Source organism: Martes martes, assembly GCF_963455335.1.
Source record: "Martes martes genome assembly, chromosome: 11".
Taxonomy (NCBI): Eukaryota; Metazoa; Chordata; class Mammalia; order Carnivora; family Mustelidae; genus Martes; species Martes martes.
The window spans coordinates 2,825,992-2,842,512 of record NC_137899.1 but is presented as its reverse complement, the minus strand read 5'-3'; the positions used below and the strand labels follow the sequence as shown (position 1 = coordinate 2,842,512).

General features: G+C 59.9%; 1 protein-coding gene across 2 annotated transcripts; it reads left to right on the top strand.

Moving 5' to 3' along the window:
• The first annotated feature begins 680 nt into the window (after window positions 1–680).
• HUS1 (HUS1 checkpoint clamp component) lies at window positions 681–10,776 on the top strand. 2 transcript variants are annotated; one of them, XM_080818145.1, is made up of 8 exons: window positions 681–1,871; window positions 2,655–2,782; window positions 2,866–3,042; window positions 4,330–4,437; window positions 5,353–5,427; window positions 7,050–7,149; window positions 8,482–8,601; window positions 10,587–10,776. In XM_080818145.1, the coding sequence occupies exons 1-8, from the start codon at window positions 1,820–1,822 to the stop codon at window positions 10,667–10,669; spliced, it is 843 nt and encodes a 280-aa protein (XP_080674271.1). In that variant the 5' UTR covers window positions 681–1,819; the 3' UTR covers window positions 10,670–10,776. The 2 variants fall into 2 exon arrangements, with proteins under 2 accessions (XP_080674271.1, XP_080674272.1); XM_080818146.1 differs by lacking the exon at window positions 681–1,871 and adding an exon at window positions 2,305–2,403.
• Window positions 10,777–16,521: the final 5,745 nt, after the last annotated feature.

Genomic DNA, 16,521 nt, shown 5'->3' with positions numbered 1-16,521 from the left:
CTCTGACCCTCCCCCCTTTTGTGCTCTCTCTCTATCGCAAATAAATAAAATCTTAAAAAACTTAATTTATGTCATAATAAAGAAAGCATGTTTTGTTCACAAAAAAATGAAAGGTGACATTAAATCACATTTGGTTTGGTAAACACTTCTATATTACAATGTAGACTGCAATTAAGTTTCACGTTATAGTCTTAAAATAGGCAGAATTGTTTGTAATTTTTGTATTTTACGCCTTTCGAATGCTTTGTATTCGTTTTCACATCTTGATTCTACCTGTCAAGTTAAAAGCAAGTTTGTGGGTCCTTATTTGCAAAGTACATTAAAATGAACACTTTATTTTACAACTTTTTTTTAAGTAGGCTCCATGCCCAACGTGCGGCTGGTACTCACTACCCTCCACCAAGAGCCCGCCGGCAGAGCCACCCCGGCGCCCCCAAATCACACCTTCCTAGCACGGATGATCTTGTCTTTGAGCTGGATTCAGCGGATGCTCCGTTTCCCGTTTTGTTCTTTGAAATTCCGCGACGTCGTGTACGTCACCTGCGCTGTCAGAATTTCGCTCGGATCCGGCGGAGTCCGGCCTGGAGACGAGCTCGCCGGGTCCCCCCTTAGGTCTCCAGGATGCGAGGTAAAGGGAGCGTCTCAGTGAGGCGGGGGGGCGGGGGCGGGGAGGCGCAGGGGTGCGGTCCTCGGCTCCAGGGGCACCTGCGGGGACCGACCCGGGGCGCAGAGCCGTCCGCGGGGACACCTGCAGGCGCGGGCCGGGGGAGGGCGGGCGGCGTCCCCGCAGAGACCCGCGGCTGCTCGCACCGGGCCGCCGGGACCCTCACCCCGCCCCGCTGTCTCCGCGGACGGTGGCGCGGACCGACCCCTCCCGGCCTCCTCCTCCTCCCGCGCCGTCCGCCGTCCCGCGAACCACCCGCTTCCGTCCGCGCGGACCCGGCTTGCGCCCGGACGCCGGCGGTCCCAGCTCCAGGGTCGGACCGAGCCCCGGGGCGGCCGGCGGAGCGGCAGGGTCCGGAGCGCCCGCGGCCCGAGGGGTGCGCTCGGCGACCGCGTCGCTCGGTCCCGGGGAGCAGCCGCGGGTCCTGCGGGGCGCGTCCCGGCGGCCGAGCGCGGCGGCCCCGAGCGCTCCCCGACCGCGAACCCGCCGAGGCCGCGCCGGCTCCCGGGGGCCGCGGCCCGCACGTCACCACGAGCAGAGGCCGCCGCCGGGCACGACCGACCTGGCGCGCCCGCAGCGGACCGGAGACCCCACGTCCCCGCGGAGGCGACCGGAACGCGACCCGCGTACGCCCCCTCCCGCGGCCACGGCCCCGGACCCGAGCCCTCGGGAAGCGACCTGGAGCCCGACCGCACCCGAGAACGTGGCCCCGGACCTCGCCTTCCCCAGGGTGCGACCCCGACTGTGACCCGGACCCGCCTCCCGGTGACCCGCCTCGAGGGTGACCCGCGAAGCCCTCTCCCGGACACCTGGCCCCAGGCCCCGCCTCCCCGGGGGCGTGACCGTGGGACCCCGCCTCCCCGGGGGCGTGGCCGTGGGGCCCCGCCTCCCCGGGGGCGTGACCGTGGGACCCCGCCTCCCCGGGGGCGTGACCGTGGGGCCCCACCTCCCCGGGGGCGTGACCGTGGGGCCCCGCCTCCCCGGGGGCGTGACCGTGGGGCCCCGCCTCCCCGGGGGCGTGACCGTGGGGCCCCACCTCCCCCGGGGCGGGCCGGGCGGCGGAACCAATGCGCGCGCAGCGGCGTTTCCGGCGGGAAGCTGAGGAGAGGACGCGAGTCGCCGCAGAGGACGCCCCGCGCGGGCCCGCGTCCCGCCATGAAGTTTCGGGCCAAGATCGTGGACGCGGCCTGTCTGAACCACTTCACGCGTGAGCGGGGGCCGCGCCCGCCGCGGGGGGCGGAGGGGGGCGGAGGGGGGCGGAGGGGGGCGGAGGGGGGCGGAGGGGGCGGGCGGACCGGAAGCAGCAGCGCGCGCGGCCGCGACCCCGCGGGGGCGTGTGCGGGCGCCCGCGGGACGAGGATGGAGGACGGGGGCGCGGGGCGTGGGGTGCGGGGCATGGGGGCCGCGGGAGGGGCCGCGGGAGGGTCGGGGGCGCAGGGGTGGGGGTGGGGGTGTGGGCCCAGGGGGGTTGCTGCGGCTCCGGATGGGGCGTGGAGGTGCACGGGGCTTCGCGGGGGGGGGGCGGGGGTGGGCAGGGGCGGGGTGGGCAGGGGTGGGCACTGGCAGGCAGAGCAGCTGCCGAGGTACCCGGGCCGATTTCCCCGACTTGATGGGGACCGGGTGGCTTCTTCCAGCGCAGACCTGCCTTGGAAGTGGGGCCGCAGGGGTCCCTGCGCCCTGTGGGTGCCGAGCCTTGCACTGGCCTCGGGGCTGCAGCCCCCTTCGGGCCTCAGTGCCGGGTGAGTGAGGGACCCCTCAGCTAGGGGCCAGGTAGCCCCCAGCTGGCTGTCCTCATCCCGCACACACGGCGGGGCTGTGAGGTGGCTGGCGTGGCCTCAGGGTGTCAGTGCTTTCCCGCGGGGAAGGGACAGGCAGGTTCTCTTCCCACCGGGCGGTGTCCTCAGGCTGCAGCGTGGTCCCAGCTAGGTTATGCCCCGGACCCTCCGTGTGCTTCCCGCTGATTCCCATTCCCGGCTTCCCTGCGCCGCAGGGGTCAGTGCCATGATAGCCAAGCTCGCCAAGACCTGCACGCTCCGCATCAGCCCGCAGAAGCTGAACTTCATCCTCTCGGACAAAGTGGCCAGCGGGGGCGTGAGCATGTGGTGTGAGCTGGACCAGGTGAGCCCGGCGCGGCGGAGGCCCGGGAACTGCACCCCGAGGCCGCCAGAGGCCGCACAGGCTCCCTCTCTTCCTTCCCACAGGAGAACTTCTTCAGTGAATTCCAGATGGAAGGCGTCTCTGCAGAAAACAACGCCATCTACTTAGAGCTGACGTCGGAAAATCTGTCTCGAGCGTTGAAGACGGCCCAGAATGCCAGAGCCCTGAAGGTCAAGCTGACGAACAAACACTTCCCCTGCCTCACCGTGTCCATAGAGCTGGTGAGCGGGAACGGGCGTTCCAGACACTTCCCGGGAGGGAGGCCAGTGCCTGTAAATCTAGGCTTTCCAACGGTCTGGAGAAAGCCGGTTGGTTTTATTAAAAGGAAAGATGTGCGCACAAATGCTTGCCTTCTCGTACCTCAGTGGTGGTGTGATCACATCGCATTCGGCTAGGGCCCTGCCTTTTCCCGGGCCAGAGCACTCCCGCGTCCTCCTCTGTCTGCGTATCCCCACGCGAAATCACGCTGTCCATCCAGTGCCACCGTGGAAGGGTTTTCCCCAACTCCTCTGTGACACTTTTCGGTGACCTCTGATTCTCCCAGAACGCACACATTTTTAGTGCTGCTTCCAGAAGCCTCTATTGCCCAGCTCTCCTTGAGACACACACCCCACGGGCTCTCCTGGCTCACAGGATGGCATTCATATGTCTTACCATGATGGCCAGAGCCCTGCACACCCGGCCCCGCCTGTCTTGGAGCCAGATCACCAACTGCCACCATCCAAATGGTTCCCAGAGTGTCCCCTTCTTGCCCAGCTCCCAGACTTTGGGGACCCTGGAGATCCTGCTTGGAATGTCTCCCCTTCTGGCTCCCTGAAACCCTCACCCTGGTGCCTCTTCTCCCCACCTGCCCTCACACTGGAGCCTTCCCCCACTTTTTTTTTTAATATATATATTTTTTAAGAGTTTATTTATCTATTTGACAGAGAGAGACACACCGAGAGAGGGAACATAAGCAGGAGGAGTGGGAGAGGGGGAAGCAGGCTTCTTGGTGGAGCAGGGAGCCCGATGCGGGGCTCGATCCCAGGACCCTGGGATCACGACCCGAGCCGAAGGCAGACGCCTAGCGACTGAGCCACCCAGGCGCCCCGTTCCCCCACTTTTTAAAAAGATTATTTATTTGAGAGAGAGAAGGAGAGAGAGTGCACGTGCACAAGCACAGGGAGCAGCAGAGGGAGAGGGAGAAGCAGGCTTCTCGCCAAGCAGGTCGATAACAGGACCCTGAGATCCTGACCTGAGCTGAAGGCAGACGCCCCTGTGTGTTGGTTTCTTGCTTATTGAACTATGTGGGCCCCTGGAGAGCGGGGACATGTCTTATTCACCACACGTCCAACTCCTTACGGGACTCGAGCAGAACAGGCACGCCATAAGTACTTGGTGAATGGGCTTTGATGAACACACAGAACATTCCAGTTATATTTGGTATCAGTTTCTGTTTGTCCTTCAGCGACTCTGTTTGCTTTTTTAACATCGACACTGAAAATATGTTCTAATTTTTCTCTTGGCAGTTATCTGTGTCGAGCAGTAGCCGCATTGTGACACATGACATTCCCGTTAAGGTTATTCCTAGAAAATTGTGGAAGGATTTGCAAGAACCTACAGTCCCGGACTCTGATGTGAGTGATGCTCATCGTCTTCTGCTCGTGACGTGTTGAGTGGTGTGATGAGAATTCCCTGCTGTCAGTTATGGGCTCGCAGCATACTTTATTTAGAAATTGTTTAGTAACTGAGAGGAAATGCTAGTCATTTTTAAAGGACACTCCAGGAAATAGCTTGTATTATTTGCCTTTCGTTGATTACGTAAAACATCTTAAAACAGGGCCGCGTGTAGTAGAAAAGCCACACTCCGCACACGGGAGAGCAAAGTGCTTGGATCATTGTGCTTAATTAACTAACCTAATGTAGCCCTTGGGGGGCAGGAGTGGTGCCCAGAACGTGGGTAAGAGCCAAGAGGGGGGCTCCTCCAGTCCTGCTGGCAGGAGTCCCAGAGCCCCTGAGAGGAACGACGATCCCAAAGGGTGCCTCTCGCTCACACGTTCTGGAAGACACGCTGCAGGGAGATTGGGTAGACCTTATTGACTCCTGCCGGAGGGCGCCTGTACCGACAGCGCCATCTCGGGCATCGTTAGGAACCCGGTTCGAGCGCCGGGGCCGGACTGGCTCGCGGTGCCTGTCGGGCTGGGAGGAGGCCCAGCGTGTGGCTCTGGCCCCTCAGAGGTTGGGCCCCGGGGGTGCTGAGTGCCATCCCCTGGGCACGTGCAGCGGCATCTCAGCCGAAGGGCTGCATTCTGGCCCCGGGAGAGTGCCCACGGGGACGCGGTCGCCCCGGTAACCGGAGGCCGGCAGGAGCGAACAAAGTTACAAAGGTGTTTTCTTTTCATATTTTGAGAGGAGCTTTATTGAGACAACTTTACGACAGGATTTCAGAGCTGTTCAGCCAACACACGGTCCGAGCCCAGGTGGCGGAGCCGGTCAGCACTTGGCTGTGCTCATGTTTTCAGTACTCCCGACGTGTCGCGTTGGTTTTGTAGGTCAGCATTTATCTTCCGGTCTTGAAGACGATGAAGAGCATCGTGGAGAAAATGAGGAACCTCAGCAATCACCTTGTAAGTGACGGCTTCTTCGGAGAGGAATAGTCCACGACTTGCAGGAGTGTTCAGTCTGGGTCCTGGGCCCTGGGAGGAGGCTCGGCTGGTCGGAGGCGTGGATGCCTTCACGATCACGGCTGCAGTGTCCTGGGGGGCCTGGGGACCCGGCCTGTGCGGAGAGCCTGCCGATCCAGGCCGCCTGCGGAAGCCCCGTTCTCGGTGCTTCTCCGCTGCCTTCCCCGGGGAGTTTCGTGTGTGCCCTCACCCCTCGCATTTCTCTCCGTGGCCCATTAAGAGTGTGTTCAACAGTCAGGCCTTGTTTCCTTATGTGTCGGAGAGCACATTCCATGTTTCGTCTAACGGTGTCTCTTGAATGAATCACTGCAGTCGGCTGGGAGTTGAGTGTCCTGTCCGCTTAGCCGGGACAAGGCTGCCCCAGAACGTCGTGGTCTGCAGTGGCTGCTCTCCTGTTGATCCAGTCGTCAGGCTGGGAGCTCCCTCTGGGCCCACTCCGGCACCTGGGAGACGCTCAGAGCGGCCCCGGGGGGAAAGGCAGGGCAAATTAATCCCAGGCCCTGCTTGTTTGTTCTTGTAGTCCGGTGGGAATGACTCAGCAAAGTGGCCCAGACAGAGTCATCAGGGGTGTTTTTCTCTCCTCTGGAATGTGTATAGAGAGATGTCACGGCGTAGCTACTACGGCCTGGAGTACTGGGTGGAAAGGTTCCAGAGGGGCTGGGCGCACAGGGAGCGTGGCTTGGTGACCGGAGTTCTGCCTCTGAGGGTCGTAGGAGAGAGAGCAGAAAGAAGGGGGCTCACCCTGGAGGTGCTCGGACACCCTCGCTGAGACCCCCGCCCTTCCCCCACCTCCTGCAGGGAGGGATGCGGCCTGTGGGGCAGTGTAGGGGGGACCCGTGCAGGAGCAAGGGAGACCTGCACCTACAGCCAGGGGTCCACACCAGGCTTCCTGGGGCCCCCTCCTGCTCCAGCCCCTGGGGGTCTCATGAGCCCGGCTGGGGTCTGGGACCCAGTCTTGCTGTGCGTCCAGGTGCCTCGTCGGTGGCCGTGGTGGGAGCTCTGTCCTGCTCCGCCTCACCTTTTAGCCCAGCACCTTTGCAGACCTGTACACGTGAGCTTCGTGGTTAATGCGGTAGTGAGTGTCATGACATGGTGGCCAAGGGGGAGTCCTTGGCCGCACAGACCTGGGGCCCCTCCCAGCTGCACTGGGCAGCACGTGCGGCCTGTGCCGGGTGTCACCGGAAGCAGGCGGGGTGGCGCGTCTTCACGGGGCCGTGCTGCTCTCCGGGCGCGGGGAGGCACTTCCCGTTGGGCGTCTAGCACTCTGGGTCAGTCTTCAGAAGTTGTAGGTGATGATCGCTAAGGAAACCGTGGGTAGAGCTAAGGTCTTATCCAGACCTGTAAGAGACGGTAACGCTGGAGCGGGGTCTTCGCTCTGAGGGGCCCCTTCTCTGGGGGTTTCCTAGTCCCCCCTGTCGGGGATGCCGGGTGGGTCTTGCTGCTGTCGGGAGTGGTCTGGGGCTATGGGGCTACCTTGTCACCTGGTTTGGCAGAAGCTGATGTCCTCCCTCCCTCTTTTTTTGCTTTCCTTTTCTTTTTAAGACTATAAAATACTCAATTTGCAGATTATCGAAGCAAACCTTAGCGGAGACTTGAACTTGAAAATAGAAACAGAACTAGTGTGTGTTACGACTCACTTTAAAGACCTGGGGAACCCTCCGTTGGGTAAGTGTTCCCATGGTTCGTGTTCTGTGTGTAATACGTTGTTGCAGGTGTCACATCTTGCTGAGATCTCTACCTGGAACATGGGAGAGATCTCGGGCTCACACTTGGGGAGGGAACAGACTGCTGAGGTCCGAGCGGGGAAGGTTGGCCTCCCCGGCCTAAGGAGCGGCACCTGCCCCACTGGTCCCCTGGGGGCCCCTGGTGACCTGTTTCTGCCCATTTCTCACCTGGAGTGGCGTCATAAGGTAGACAGGGTTTGCTTCCTCCCACTTTAGTCCCTGGTATCTATGAAATTAGATTAGCAAATGGCAGCTTTCCTCCCCTGACCAAATTTTTCATTCCTTACACGGCAACACAGACCATGGGATCAGTTCAGTAGTGGTGAATGACAGGGTAACTGACTGGATGGGGGAACGGGGGACCTGAGTGGTGCCCACAGAGCTCGTGGCCAGGGACCACACACTTAGCAGGTGCTGGAGTAGGCGACAGGTGGGGCCTGGGGAACTCCGCAGATGACGTGGAGACTGGATTAGTCCCACGCGTGTTCTTTTTGTTTTTCACCTAAGATTTCATTTATATATTTAAGAGTGGGGGGAGGGGGAGAGGGAGAAGCAGGCTCCCCTCTGAGTGCAGAGACTAACAATGCAGGGGCTCGAACCCAGGACCCTGAGATCATGACCGGAGCTGAAGTCAGGGGCTTAACCGACTGAGCCACCCAGGCGCCCCCGCACATGTTCTTTCCCACATGAGAGGCCCGTCGGCTTTACAGTAAAAATGTGCAAGTGCCAGATGGGGTATGGAAGGCCCGTCAGTGCGGCCGGAAAGGCTTTTACTTTGTAGAGAAGCACGTCCCGCTCCAGCCAAGTGCAGTCCGCACAACCGAGGCTTTGCTAGCTGTCCTGTGCAGTGACTGCCTTCAGTGTTACCGTGCTCTTTATTTTAGTAAATTACGATAAGGGTCTTGTCTCTGATGCTTGCCGAGAGTCGAAAGGACCTTTTCTTTCTTTTTATTCCCCTTTGGAAGGGGCGGTCTTGCGTGAGCTCTGTGTGGTCTGCTCCTCACTATGTGTCCGGGGACTAATAGGGACCGTTTTCTTGGACGAGAGTGGGGAGAGCGGGTCATATCTCAGGTCGCCGTAAAGGAAGATTCGCTGGGAATTTGCAGTGTTTAGAGAGAAGTGCTTGGCACCTGCTGGCTCAGTCGGCAACAGCGTGTGCACCTGGGTGGCGTCTCCGGGCTGCGCCAGCCAGCAGGACCCTAAATCGTTGATTTCAGCTGTCACCGCGCGGACCCGGCTTCCCTCTCATCACGAACTAGTCATGTCTTTGCAGCCTCTGAGGACGCCTCCCAGGATCGAGACCCAGAGCGGATGGCTGAAGTGCGCATAGACATCCGGAAGCTCCTGCAGTTCCTCGCTGGGCAGCAAGTGAACCCCACGCGGGCCGTGTGCAGTGAGTGCGCGGGGGTCCTCGTGCGCGTCTCCGATCCCGTGACCAGAGGCCGGCTCGCGGCGGTGCGCGGCCCCCGAGCGTAGACACAGCTCAGCCTCTGGAGCCCATGCTCTAGGGCGGGCGGGGGCTCGGGTTTTCCTGGATTCAGCTCTGCTGGCTTGGCACAGGGCCGTGGCTGCCTCACCCGGCCGTCCTGTGGGGCTCGCTCATGTCCTGGGGAGAAGCTTCCAGAGGATGGGGGCTGGTCGTCCAGCCTTGCCGTGTTGGTCTGACCTGACGCGAGGATGCTCTGACCCCATAAACCGGGCTTGGGCTGAAGGTCCTCTGCTCTTGTTCCCGCAGTCGTGCCATATCTGGGCGCCTGGCTTCCTCTCAACTCCTGGTTTTTCACAGTGGTCCCTTGGTCGGGGTCGGCCCTGCCTTCCTCGGCTGTGCACCTGCCTCTCAGCTCCCGTCAGTTACTGGCTGCACGTGATGAAGGGCTCACTCGCCCCGAACTTTTCAAGGATTTTTCTGTCTCCTTGCCACTGTGATGACCCGGCAGTGGAGAGGGAGCACTGCCTCTTGTGGAAGAGCTGTCCGGCTGAGCCTTGGGGGCGGAGCTGAGGACGGTCCAGGAGTGCACCCGGCAGCTGGCAGATTGCCAGCGCTCTAGATGAGGAATAGAGAATTCTAGGGGCCTGTGCCAAGGACGACAGCCCTCCAGGAGGAGAGACATGCAGTGAAGCAGATCATGGCAGGGCAGTTAGCACATGTGGAAGGCACTAGGTGGGGTGATGGGGCACAGGAGGTGGTATGCAGAGGACAGGGCCCGGGTTAGGGTCGGAGACGCTGGAATGGCTGTGTCCTGGGGCAGGTGCCAGTGTCCCCGTGCACTGCGTCCTGAGAGCCCCCGGGCTGGACTGTTGTGTGTTCCTGGGTCTGAGGACTGTGGGAGCTGTGCCTTAGCGTGGGGTCCGTGCAGGCTTAAGACGGTACCCCATGGGCTGACGAACCCGGACAGGCTGCTGGCTGTGCTGCTCTGGTCCTGGCGAGCCCTGCAGGTGGCTCCAGTGTAACCCACTGTGCCGGGTGCAGAGCGGAAGCCCAGCGGTGGGGTGGCATTGCCCTTGAGTGTGCCCTCTTGGGCCATGTTGTTTCTGGGCCAGGCGGCCAGCTGAGCTGCTAGTGCCCTCGGAAAGGGGACTCTGGGGTCCCTAAGAGTGGCAGAGATGGACCAGGAGATTGTGACAAAATGTGGATTTCTCCTAGCCTTTCCTTCATGCTTCAAACCAGCTTTTCTGCCTGTAGTTTCTGCCTCTGGGGTGGCGTCCTCCAAGTGTCCCATCCGCTGCCCCGCACTACCCCCTCCCCCGCCCCGGGGCACTCTGCCCCACACCCTCTGTCTCCACCCGCCACCTCTCCTATAGGGTATTTCTGCTGGTGCTGTGCCCCTTCCCCACTCCTGTCCCCTGGGACCAGTCCCTCTTCAGCCTGGCACTTGGCCAGGGCCACCCTCTTGGGCTCCACATGGTCTCAGCTGCTGGTCTCAGAGGCCTGGAGAGCTAGCGACCTGCCCTCGGCTCTTCTGCACTGCTCCCGCCCCTTTACCCTTGGTGGCCGTGGGCCCTGGCCACTGCTGTCGGTCCTGCCCCTCACTGCTGTTGAACCGAGCAGGCCTCCCACGGAGTTTGCCCGCCACCCCGCGCAGTGCCCAACCTGGGCCTCGGTGCGATGTGCAGCCCTCCTGCGCCCTGGCGCGCACCACAGCCTGTCCTTGGGGGGAGGTGGGCCGCAGCACTGGGCCTTCACACACAGGTCACTCTCGGGCGGGAAACCGCATTTTCCTGGAAGGACCCTGATTTTGGTAAACGGGGGCTCTTTGCCAAAGTCCTGTGGGCCAGTCCCACAGCGGGGGGCGGAGCATAGGGAGGCCAGGCTCCAGGAGAAGAGATAGCGGCTCTCTGGGCAGGGTCTTTGCGGTGACAGGTTTTCTCTCTCCGCAGACATTGTCAGTAACAAGCTTGTCCATTTTGATTTGCTCCACGAAGACGTGTCCCTGCAGTACTTCATTCCGGCCTTCTCCTAGACCGCCTCCGGCCACGCGTGTCTGTGCTTTACTCTGCCACACCGTGATATTCTAGCTAAAAACTGAGTTCATGGAAGACAGCTGGATAAACATACTTCTTTATGTGACGTTTTGTTCTCGTGTCTGTTTTGTCGTTAAGACATGGGAAATGGGAACAAAAGCACGTATTTTTGCAGTCTTCAGGTAGGGTGGGGCTCGCAGACGCTGCCCGGCTCTGACTCTGCTCCTTGGAGCCTGATAACTGGGGCACGCAGAGGTCACACAGGGCAACGGGGGTGTCGAGGGGTGTCCGGCTGCAGCTCGTGGAGCCTGGGGTCCGTGCCCGTGAAGGCCAAGTCCCTGGGCTCAGCTGCTGGTCTGCCAGAGTCCCTGAGACCCACGGGGGTCCTTGGTTACAGTCCTCACCACCCTGTCTTCCATGCACAGTGCTCGGTCATCTGGAAAGCACACCAGGTATTTGGATAAAGAAGAGCTCCGGGGGCCTGTGTTCAGGGCTGAGAACACGTCTGGTTGTCTCTGCACAGGCAGAGACAGGCTGGGCCCAGCAACGTCTGCTTTCTCATCCACCAGGGCCTGCCCCATCGCATCCCGTGGTGGGGGAGTTCCCTCTGCCCTGTGGATGGGATGTCGTGAGCAGTGTCTTAACTCCCGCGACAGCCGAGCAGTGAGGCCGTGGCCTGGGGTAGAGGAGGAAGGGGCACATCTGCACAAGTGAAAAATTTTTCTGTGGCCTTTTCTGAGTCTGGGGTGAAAACCAGCATTTGAGAGCCTCTCCGGATGCTGATATTATCAGTGGGAGTTCATGTGGGGCCTAATACTTGGTCACCTAACGCTTTAAAGCCAGCTCGTCATTTTGCTTTTCAAGCTTCTCTCCCCTCTTTGGCTGCGGCCAGCGGTAAAACTTAGAAACTCTTGATGTTCGACAAAGCAATGTCTGAAAATAGTCGGTAAAACTTTTGTTGTTGTTGTTAAAGAAAACGTATAGTCAGTTACTAAATGAGGACATTCGTTCTTTCTGATTATTTAAATGATGTTTAACCTGTAATGAACTAAGATACTGGTCCTAGGATAAGTGAGTGGTGAGACGGCGCATCTCCTCGCCTGTCGGGCGCGGCGTGCCTTGGGTCTCTGCCCCGGCGTGGAGCCTGCGTCTGCTGGCATCCCGCCCTTGGGCGTCTGCTGTCAGGGGCAGGGCCCCTCCATGTCAGAGCTGCACAGACACTTCGGGTTCTACACCATGGATCCTTTATTTGCCAGAGTGGATTTCGTGGCCTGCCCGGGGCCACGCAGCTGGTGGTGGGGTGGGACTAGGATCCAGGCATCTGACTTGGGGTCCGTAACCCTCTCCTTGGGGCGCCGCCGTGTGGCCAGATCAGTCCCGCATGGCAGTCAGGGTCCACCCGTGGCTTCCTGTGTCTGGGAAGAGGATGTTCCGTGTAGCTGCTGTGGTAAAGCGGCTTCACATGCAGTTTCTAAAATGTGCTGCAACTACGTGTAACTGCCCTCCGGTTTCTACAGTGTTGGTTTAGGCGCTCCCGGATTGTGGTGGTTTTATTGATGGCCCGAGTCTGTGCATGTGGCCCCGCAGGCCGTCCTTGGGGGTCGGGACGCGGGGCTCTCTTCCTGCTTCTTGGCAGCACTCCCTGCTTCGCGCTGGCTGGGCCTCGGCCTCTCGGAGCCTTGGCCGAGGATGGCTCCCGCGGGCTTAGGGACCCACCGGGCTGCTTTAGTGAGCAGCGCGCCATGGGGAGTTCTGCTAGCTCAGCGGAGGAGCACGAGGAACGTGCGTACGGTTTGGACATGCAGCGTGTTTCCAGACTGACACCTCCCAGTGCCGAAGTCTCTCGCCCGCGTCCTGCACTTCGGGAACACGCTCTGCTGGCTGCGGCTGCGTGGGGCTTCCCTGGTGCTCGGGCTCAGGGATGTTTAAGAATCCTCGACCCTGCAGCTCATGACTCACGTCCAGTGCCTCGTCATCCTCCTCGCAGGTGCCCCTGGGCCTGGCAGAGGACCCACTCGGTCTGCGTTTTCCTGGGCGGGAAGCGTGGCTCCGTCCAGGCAGCGGAGGCGCTGAGTGGCTCTCGTGTTCTTGGTGGACCCTGTCCAGTGGGCGGAGCTGTGTTTGAAGAGACGCAATCGCGTCCTTCACTCTGGAGTGCGGTGCAGGGTTGGAAAGAAAGCCTCAGCTCCTGGGGTTTTTCAGCTTCTCAGTATTGTCCTTGAGCCAGGAGGTGGGCAGTCTCTGTCTGGAGATGACGGGTGCATTAACCACACAGACACCCTGGGGTCCGGTCGATTATTGACTGTGTTTGGAAAGCCCTGAAAGGCTTGTGTGCCCTTCGACCCAATATTTCTGATTATAGGAATTTTCATAGAAATTATAATCAAAGCTGTTCCTGTGATCTTGTACTAAAAAATCCTGAAATCCTGAAATCCTGAATATGAATTCCTGGGGGATTTGTTAAATTATCTATGGTGTGACAGTATTTTCTCCTGTAAAAGTAACGTTACAGAGACACTCAGGGTTTATGATGTACACTTACGGGTGTGTCTGGTCGGATTCCAGTTCGAGAATAATCACATACGTGTGGGGGTATGTGTGTGTGAGTGAGTGACAGGAAAAGGTTGGAAAAATATACAGCAGGGCTTAAACCTGATTATTTATGAATGTTTCATTTCGGTCTTTGTAAACTGAGGTGTCTTCTGAAACTCTTATAATCAGTTTTGTAACAAAAAATAAATTATTTTTGGAGGGCCTGAGTAATAATATTTATTATCTGAACGCAGTCCGTAAACCGGCAAAGACCGTTTCCCCTTCATCCACGCGCGTCCTTTCCTGAGTAGAAGAGTGACCTCTCACCTGTCGCGTGAGATCGCAGGAGGGTCGCGGCGCGAGTCGTGCACCCGTGAGGCAGCAGCGCTTTGCAGCAGCGCGTCCCGGCCTGCGGAGGAGCCGGAGCCGGTGTAGCCGAACCTGTGGTGAGGCGAGTGTGACAGCCGCTGGGGCCCAGGCTAGCCGGGTGGGGAGGTGGGGGGGCTTTGCACATCTGTGATTACCGGAGGGAAGACCCCTGGGAGCACGGGGATGGGGCCGCCTCCCTGAACCCCACTGAGTGAGCTCTGGTTCCATCAGAGACCCTGGGAGACACAGAGGGACGTGGGTTCTGTATCCCTGTCCCAGGTGTAGCGTCTCAGAGAGGCTGCCTCTGTGGGGTTAAAGGAAGTGCAGCCCTCAGGCGCTTTCTGAGTCGAGGAGCAGGCCCAGAAACCAGGCCCCGCACCGGTGCTCGTGGGTCCACCCAGTGGTGCGCAGGAGGCTCCGATCATCAATTCCCAGCACGCCCCGACCGCAGCCGTGTGCTCCCGGCAGAGGGTGACCGCAGCCCCTCCGTCCTCCTCCGGGAGGGAGACCCCAGGTCTGGCTAGCTGGGTGGGGGCGTCCCATCTGTGGAGAGCAGGAGGAGAGGGGAGAGTGACAGCGGGACTAGGGCCAGGGCGCCCCCCCCCCATTTTTGTCCCTTTGTCTTCCTCCTCTCCCTTGGGGCAAACCTGCAAGGAGGTGGGCGGGGCTTCCCCCTGCTCTCCTTCACCCCCGAGTTCTTGGGGCAGGGGCTGGAGTGTGAGGCTTGTCCCGTCAAGAGGTCCTGCTCAGGGTGGTTTTGGGGTGTTTGGTGGTTCACCTGCCCCCTAGGGACACGGCGACCTCCCTTCATAGCGGACATGTCTGAAGTAACCTGGTGAGTCACTGGTGGTTCCCACTCAGCTGTGCAGGGGCTTCTAGAAGTTTAGAGGGGCCCCTGCCCAGAGGAACCAGGGACCTGGGGTGAGGGTGTGTCCTGAACCCTCCTCGAAGAGCACACACGCGCACACACACACACGCATGCACACACATGTGACCTGGGTGGTCAGATATAGCAAAGTTTCCAAAGATCATCCTATTTCTATTTTATAGTTTATCAGTTATGTGTATCAATAGTTTTGATTGGTGTACATTTCAGGGAGAAGCTTCTCCAGATAGAAGGTCAAAGGAAGAAAGAGACCAGTGCGAGGTTGGGGGGCGGGGATCCCATGCAGGGCCGGGTGCCACCAGCTGCCTACCCTGCCCACATGTAACAATGTGTATTGTGGACCCCAAGAAATTCCCCCAATACATCTTGTGCTTTTCTTAATTACTGCCTTGAAACAAGATAAATGCAAAACGGGTTATGTTATCTTCTTGCTTGTAATGTATTTTGTAAGAGAAAAGTCAGTGATCACCGAAGTCTTCAGTGCCGAATAATGACTTCTGTGACTATCTGTGTCCTGTCAGTGTCCCTGTGACTTTGCAGAGAAGGAGAGGGCAAAGGGGATGGGGGGGGGGAGGGAGGGGGGAGGGAGGAGGTAGAGGGGAAAGGGGGAAGTAGGAGGAGGGAGGGAGGGGATGGGAAGGGGAAAGGAGGGAAGGGGAGGGAGGGAGGGGGGAGGGAGGGGAGGAGTGCTTAGAAGAAGGAAGAGGTGGGAGGGAGGGGATAGGAGAGGGAAGAAAGCAAGAAGAAGAGGGGGAGAGGGGGAGGGGGCGTAGTAGAGGGAGAAGGAAGGAAGGAGGGAGGACAGTTAGCAACCAGGTCAGACCTTCAGGATGGCAGCCTCCCCTCCAAGTGGCCAGAGTGCCCAGGCCTTTGGGGTCACTTCTGAGGGGGTTCAGATCCTGACTTCTGGATACTTTGTCTCCTTTAGAAGCCGGGGCGGGGTGGGGGAGGAGAAGAGATTCTAGAGGGGCAGGTGCCGCCTACCGACTCAGTGAGTGTGGGAGTGTGCAGGGCAGTCGCCCCTTGCTGCAGGAGCCCGACCTGGAGAAGGGCTTTGCCAGCGTCTTGTTCCGGCCTCTTGGGAGCGCAGGGCGCCCCCTCGCTGTCACCGTCACCCACTTTGGATGGGCGCCTCCCTGGCCAGACTTACACTCTGCAGGGTCGCGCAGATGGGACTCAGGCCAGGTGTGCTGCCTCCTGTGGGGCTTTGGTGGGGGGAGGGGGGAGGCGGGGGGGGGGGAGTGGGCGGGTGAGCCCCCAGCCCACGCCCGATTGGCCAGGCCCTCTGCTGCTGGGCAGGGGAGGGCTGTCCTGCCGCTGCGGGCCCATTGTGGGCGCACCTGCGGCTGTCCAGTTCGAGCAGGAGGCCCCATGGGAGCGGTCTGCGGGGGTCCGGGCTGGAGGGCGCTCCTGCGAGCCCTGCCCCTGCTCTCCGTGCTGCAGCCCCTTCCCGGGGTCAGCTCGAAGGACGGTAAGTTCACATCTACCAGCATCTCAGCAGCTCCCCTCACCTTTGCTGCAGTGTAATTACCGAATGCGCCCCCAGCTCTGATGCTGGTGTGCTGATGGGGGAGGCCTAGGGCATGTAAAGAGGACAATGAATGCGTGCATGCCCCGGGCGGGACCGGGGGTGGGGGGACCTGCAGGTGGGAGCAATGTGCCAGGTGCACCCAGCTAGGTCCATTCAGAGGTGGGGTTGGAGTCCTGCGGTCACAGCCGAAGCCGGATCTGCACCGAGAGCCCAGAAAGGCCCTTACCCATGAGGAACAGTGTCCCAGAGCTGGTTGGCACTGTGATTTTATGGATGTGCCAGCAGACCATGTGGGGTCCACGCTGCCCTTGTGCGCTGGGCACTAAATCCCAAATATGAATTTGTGGTTAAAAAAAAACCCTCTAAATAGGTGGCTTTTGTTCATGAAACTTAGCAAAAAGCATGGAGGGTTGGATGGCTGTATCAGGTTCTTTGCCTTCCAGAAGGTTCTCCCAGGGGCTCCGTCCTAGTGCAGGGAAGTTGTGGGGAGGAGCCTTTCGGACCGGCGGGTGACTTCTGGAGTCTTGGCAGCT

Coding starts and splice junctions, on each gene's coding strand:
- HUS1 (XM_080818145.1), top strand. CDS start 1,820: ATGAAGTTTCGGGCCAAGATCGTGGACGCGGCCTGTCTGAACCACTTC. Junction 2,783..2,865: donor TGTGGTGTGAGCTGGACCAG/GTGAGCCCGGCG, acceptor TCCTTCCCACAG/GAGAACTTCTTCAGTGAATT. Junction 4,438..5,352: donor CTACAGTCCCGGACTCTGAT/GTGAGTGATGCT, acceptor TTGGTTTTGTAG/GTCAGCATTTATCTTCCGGT.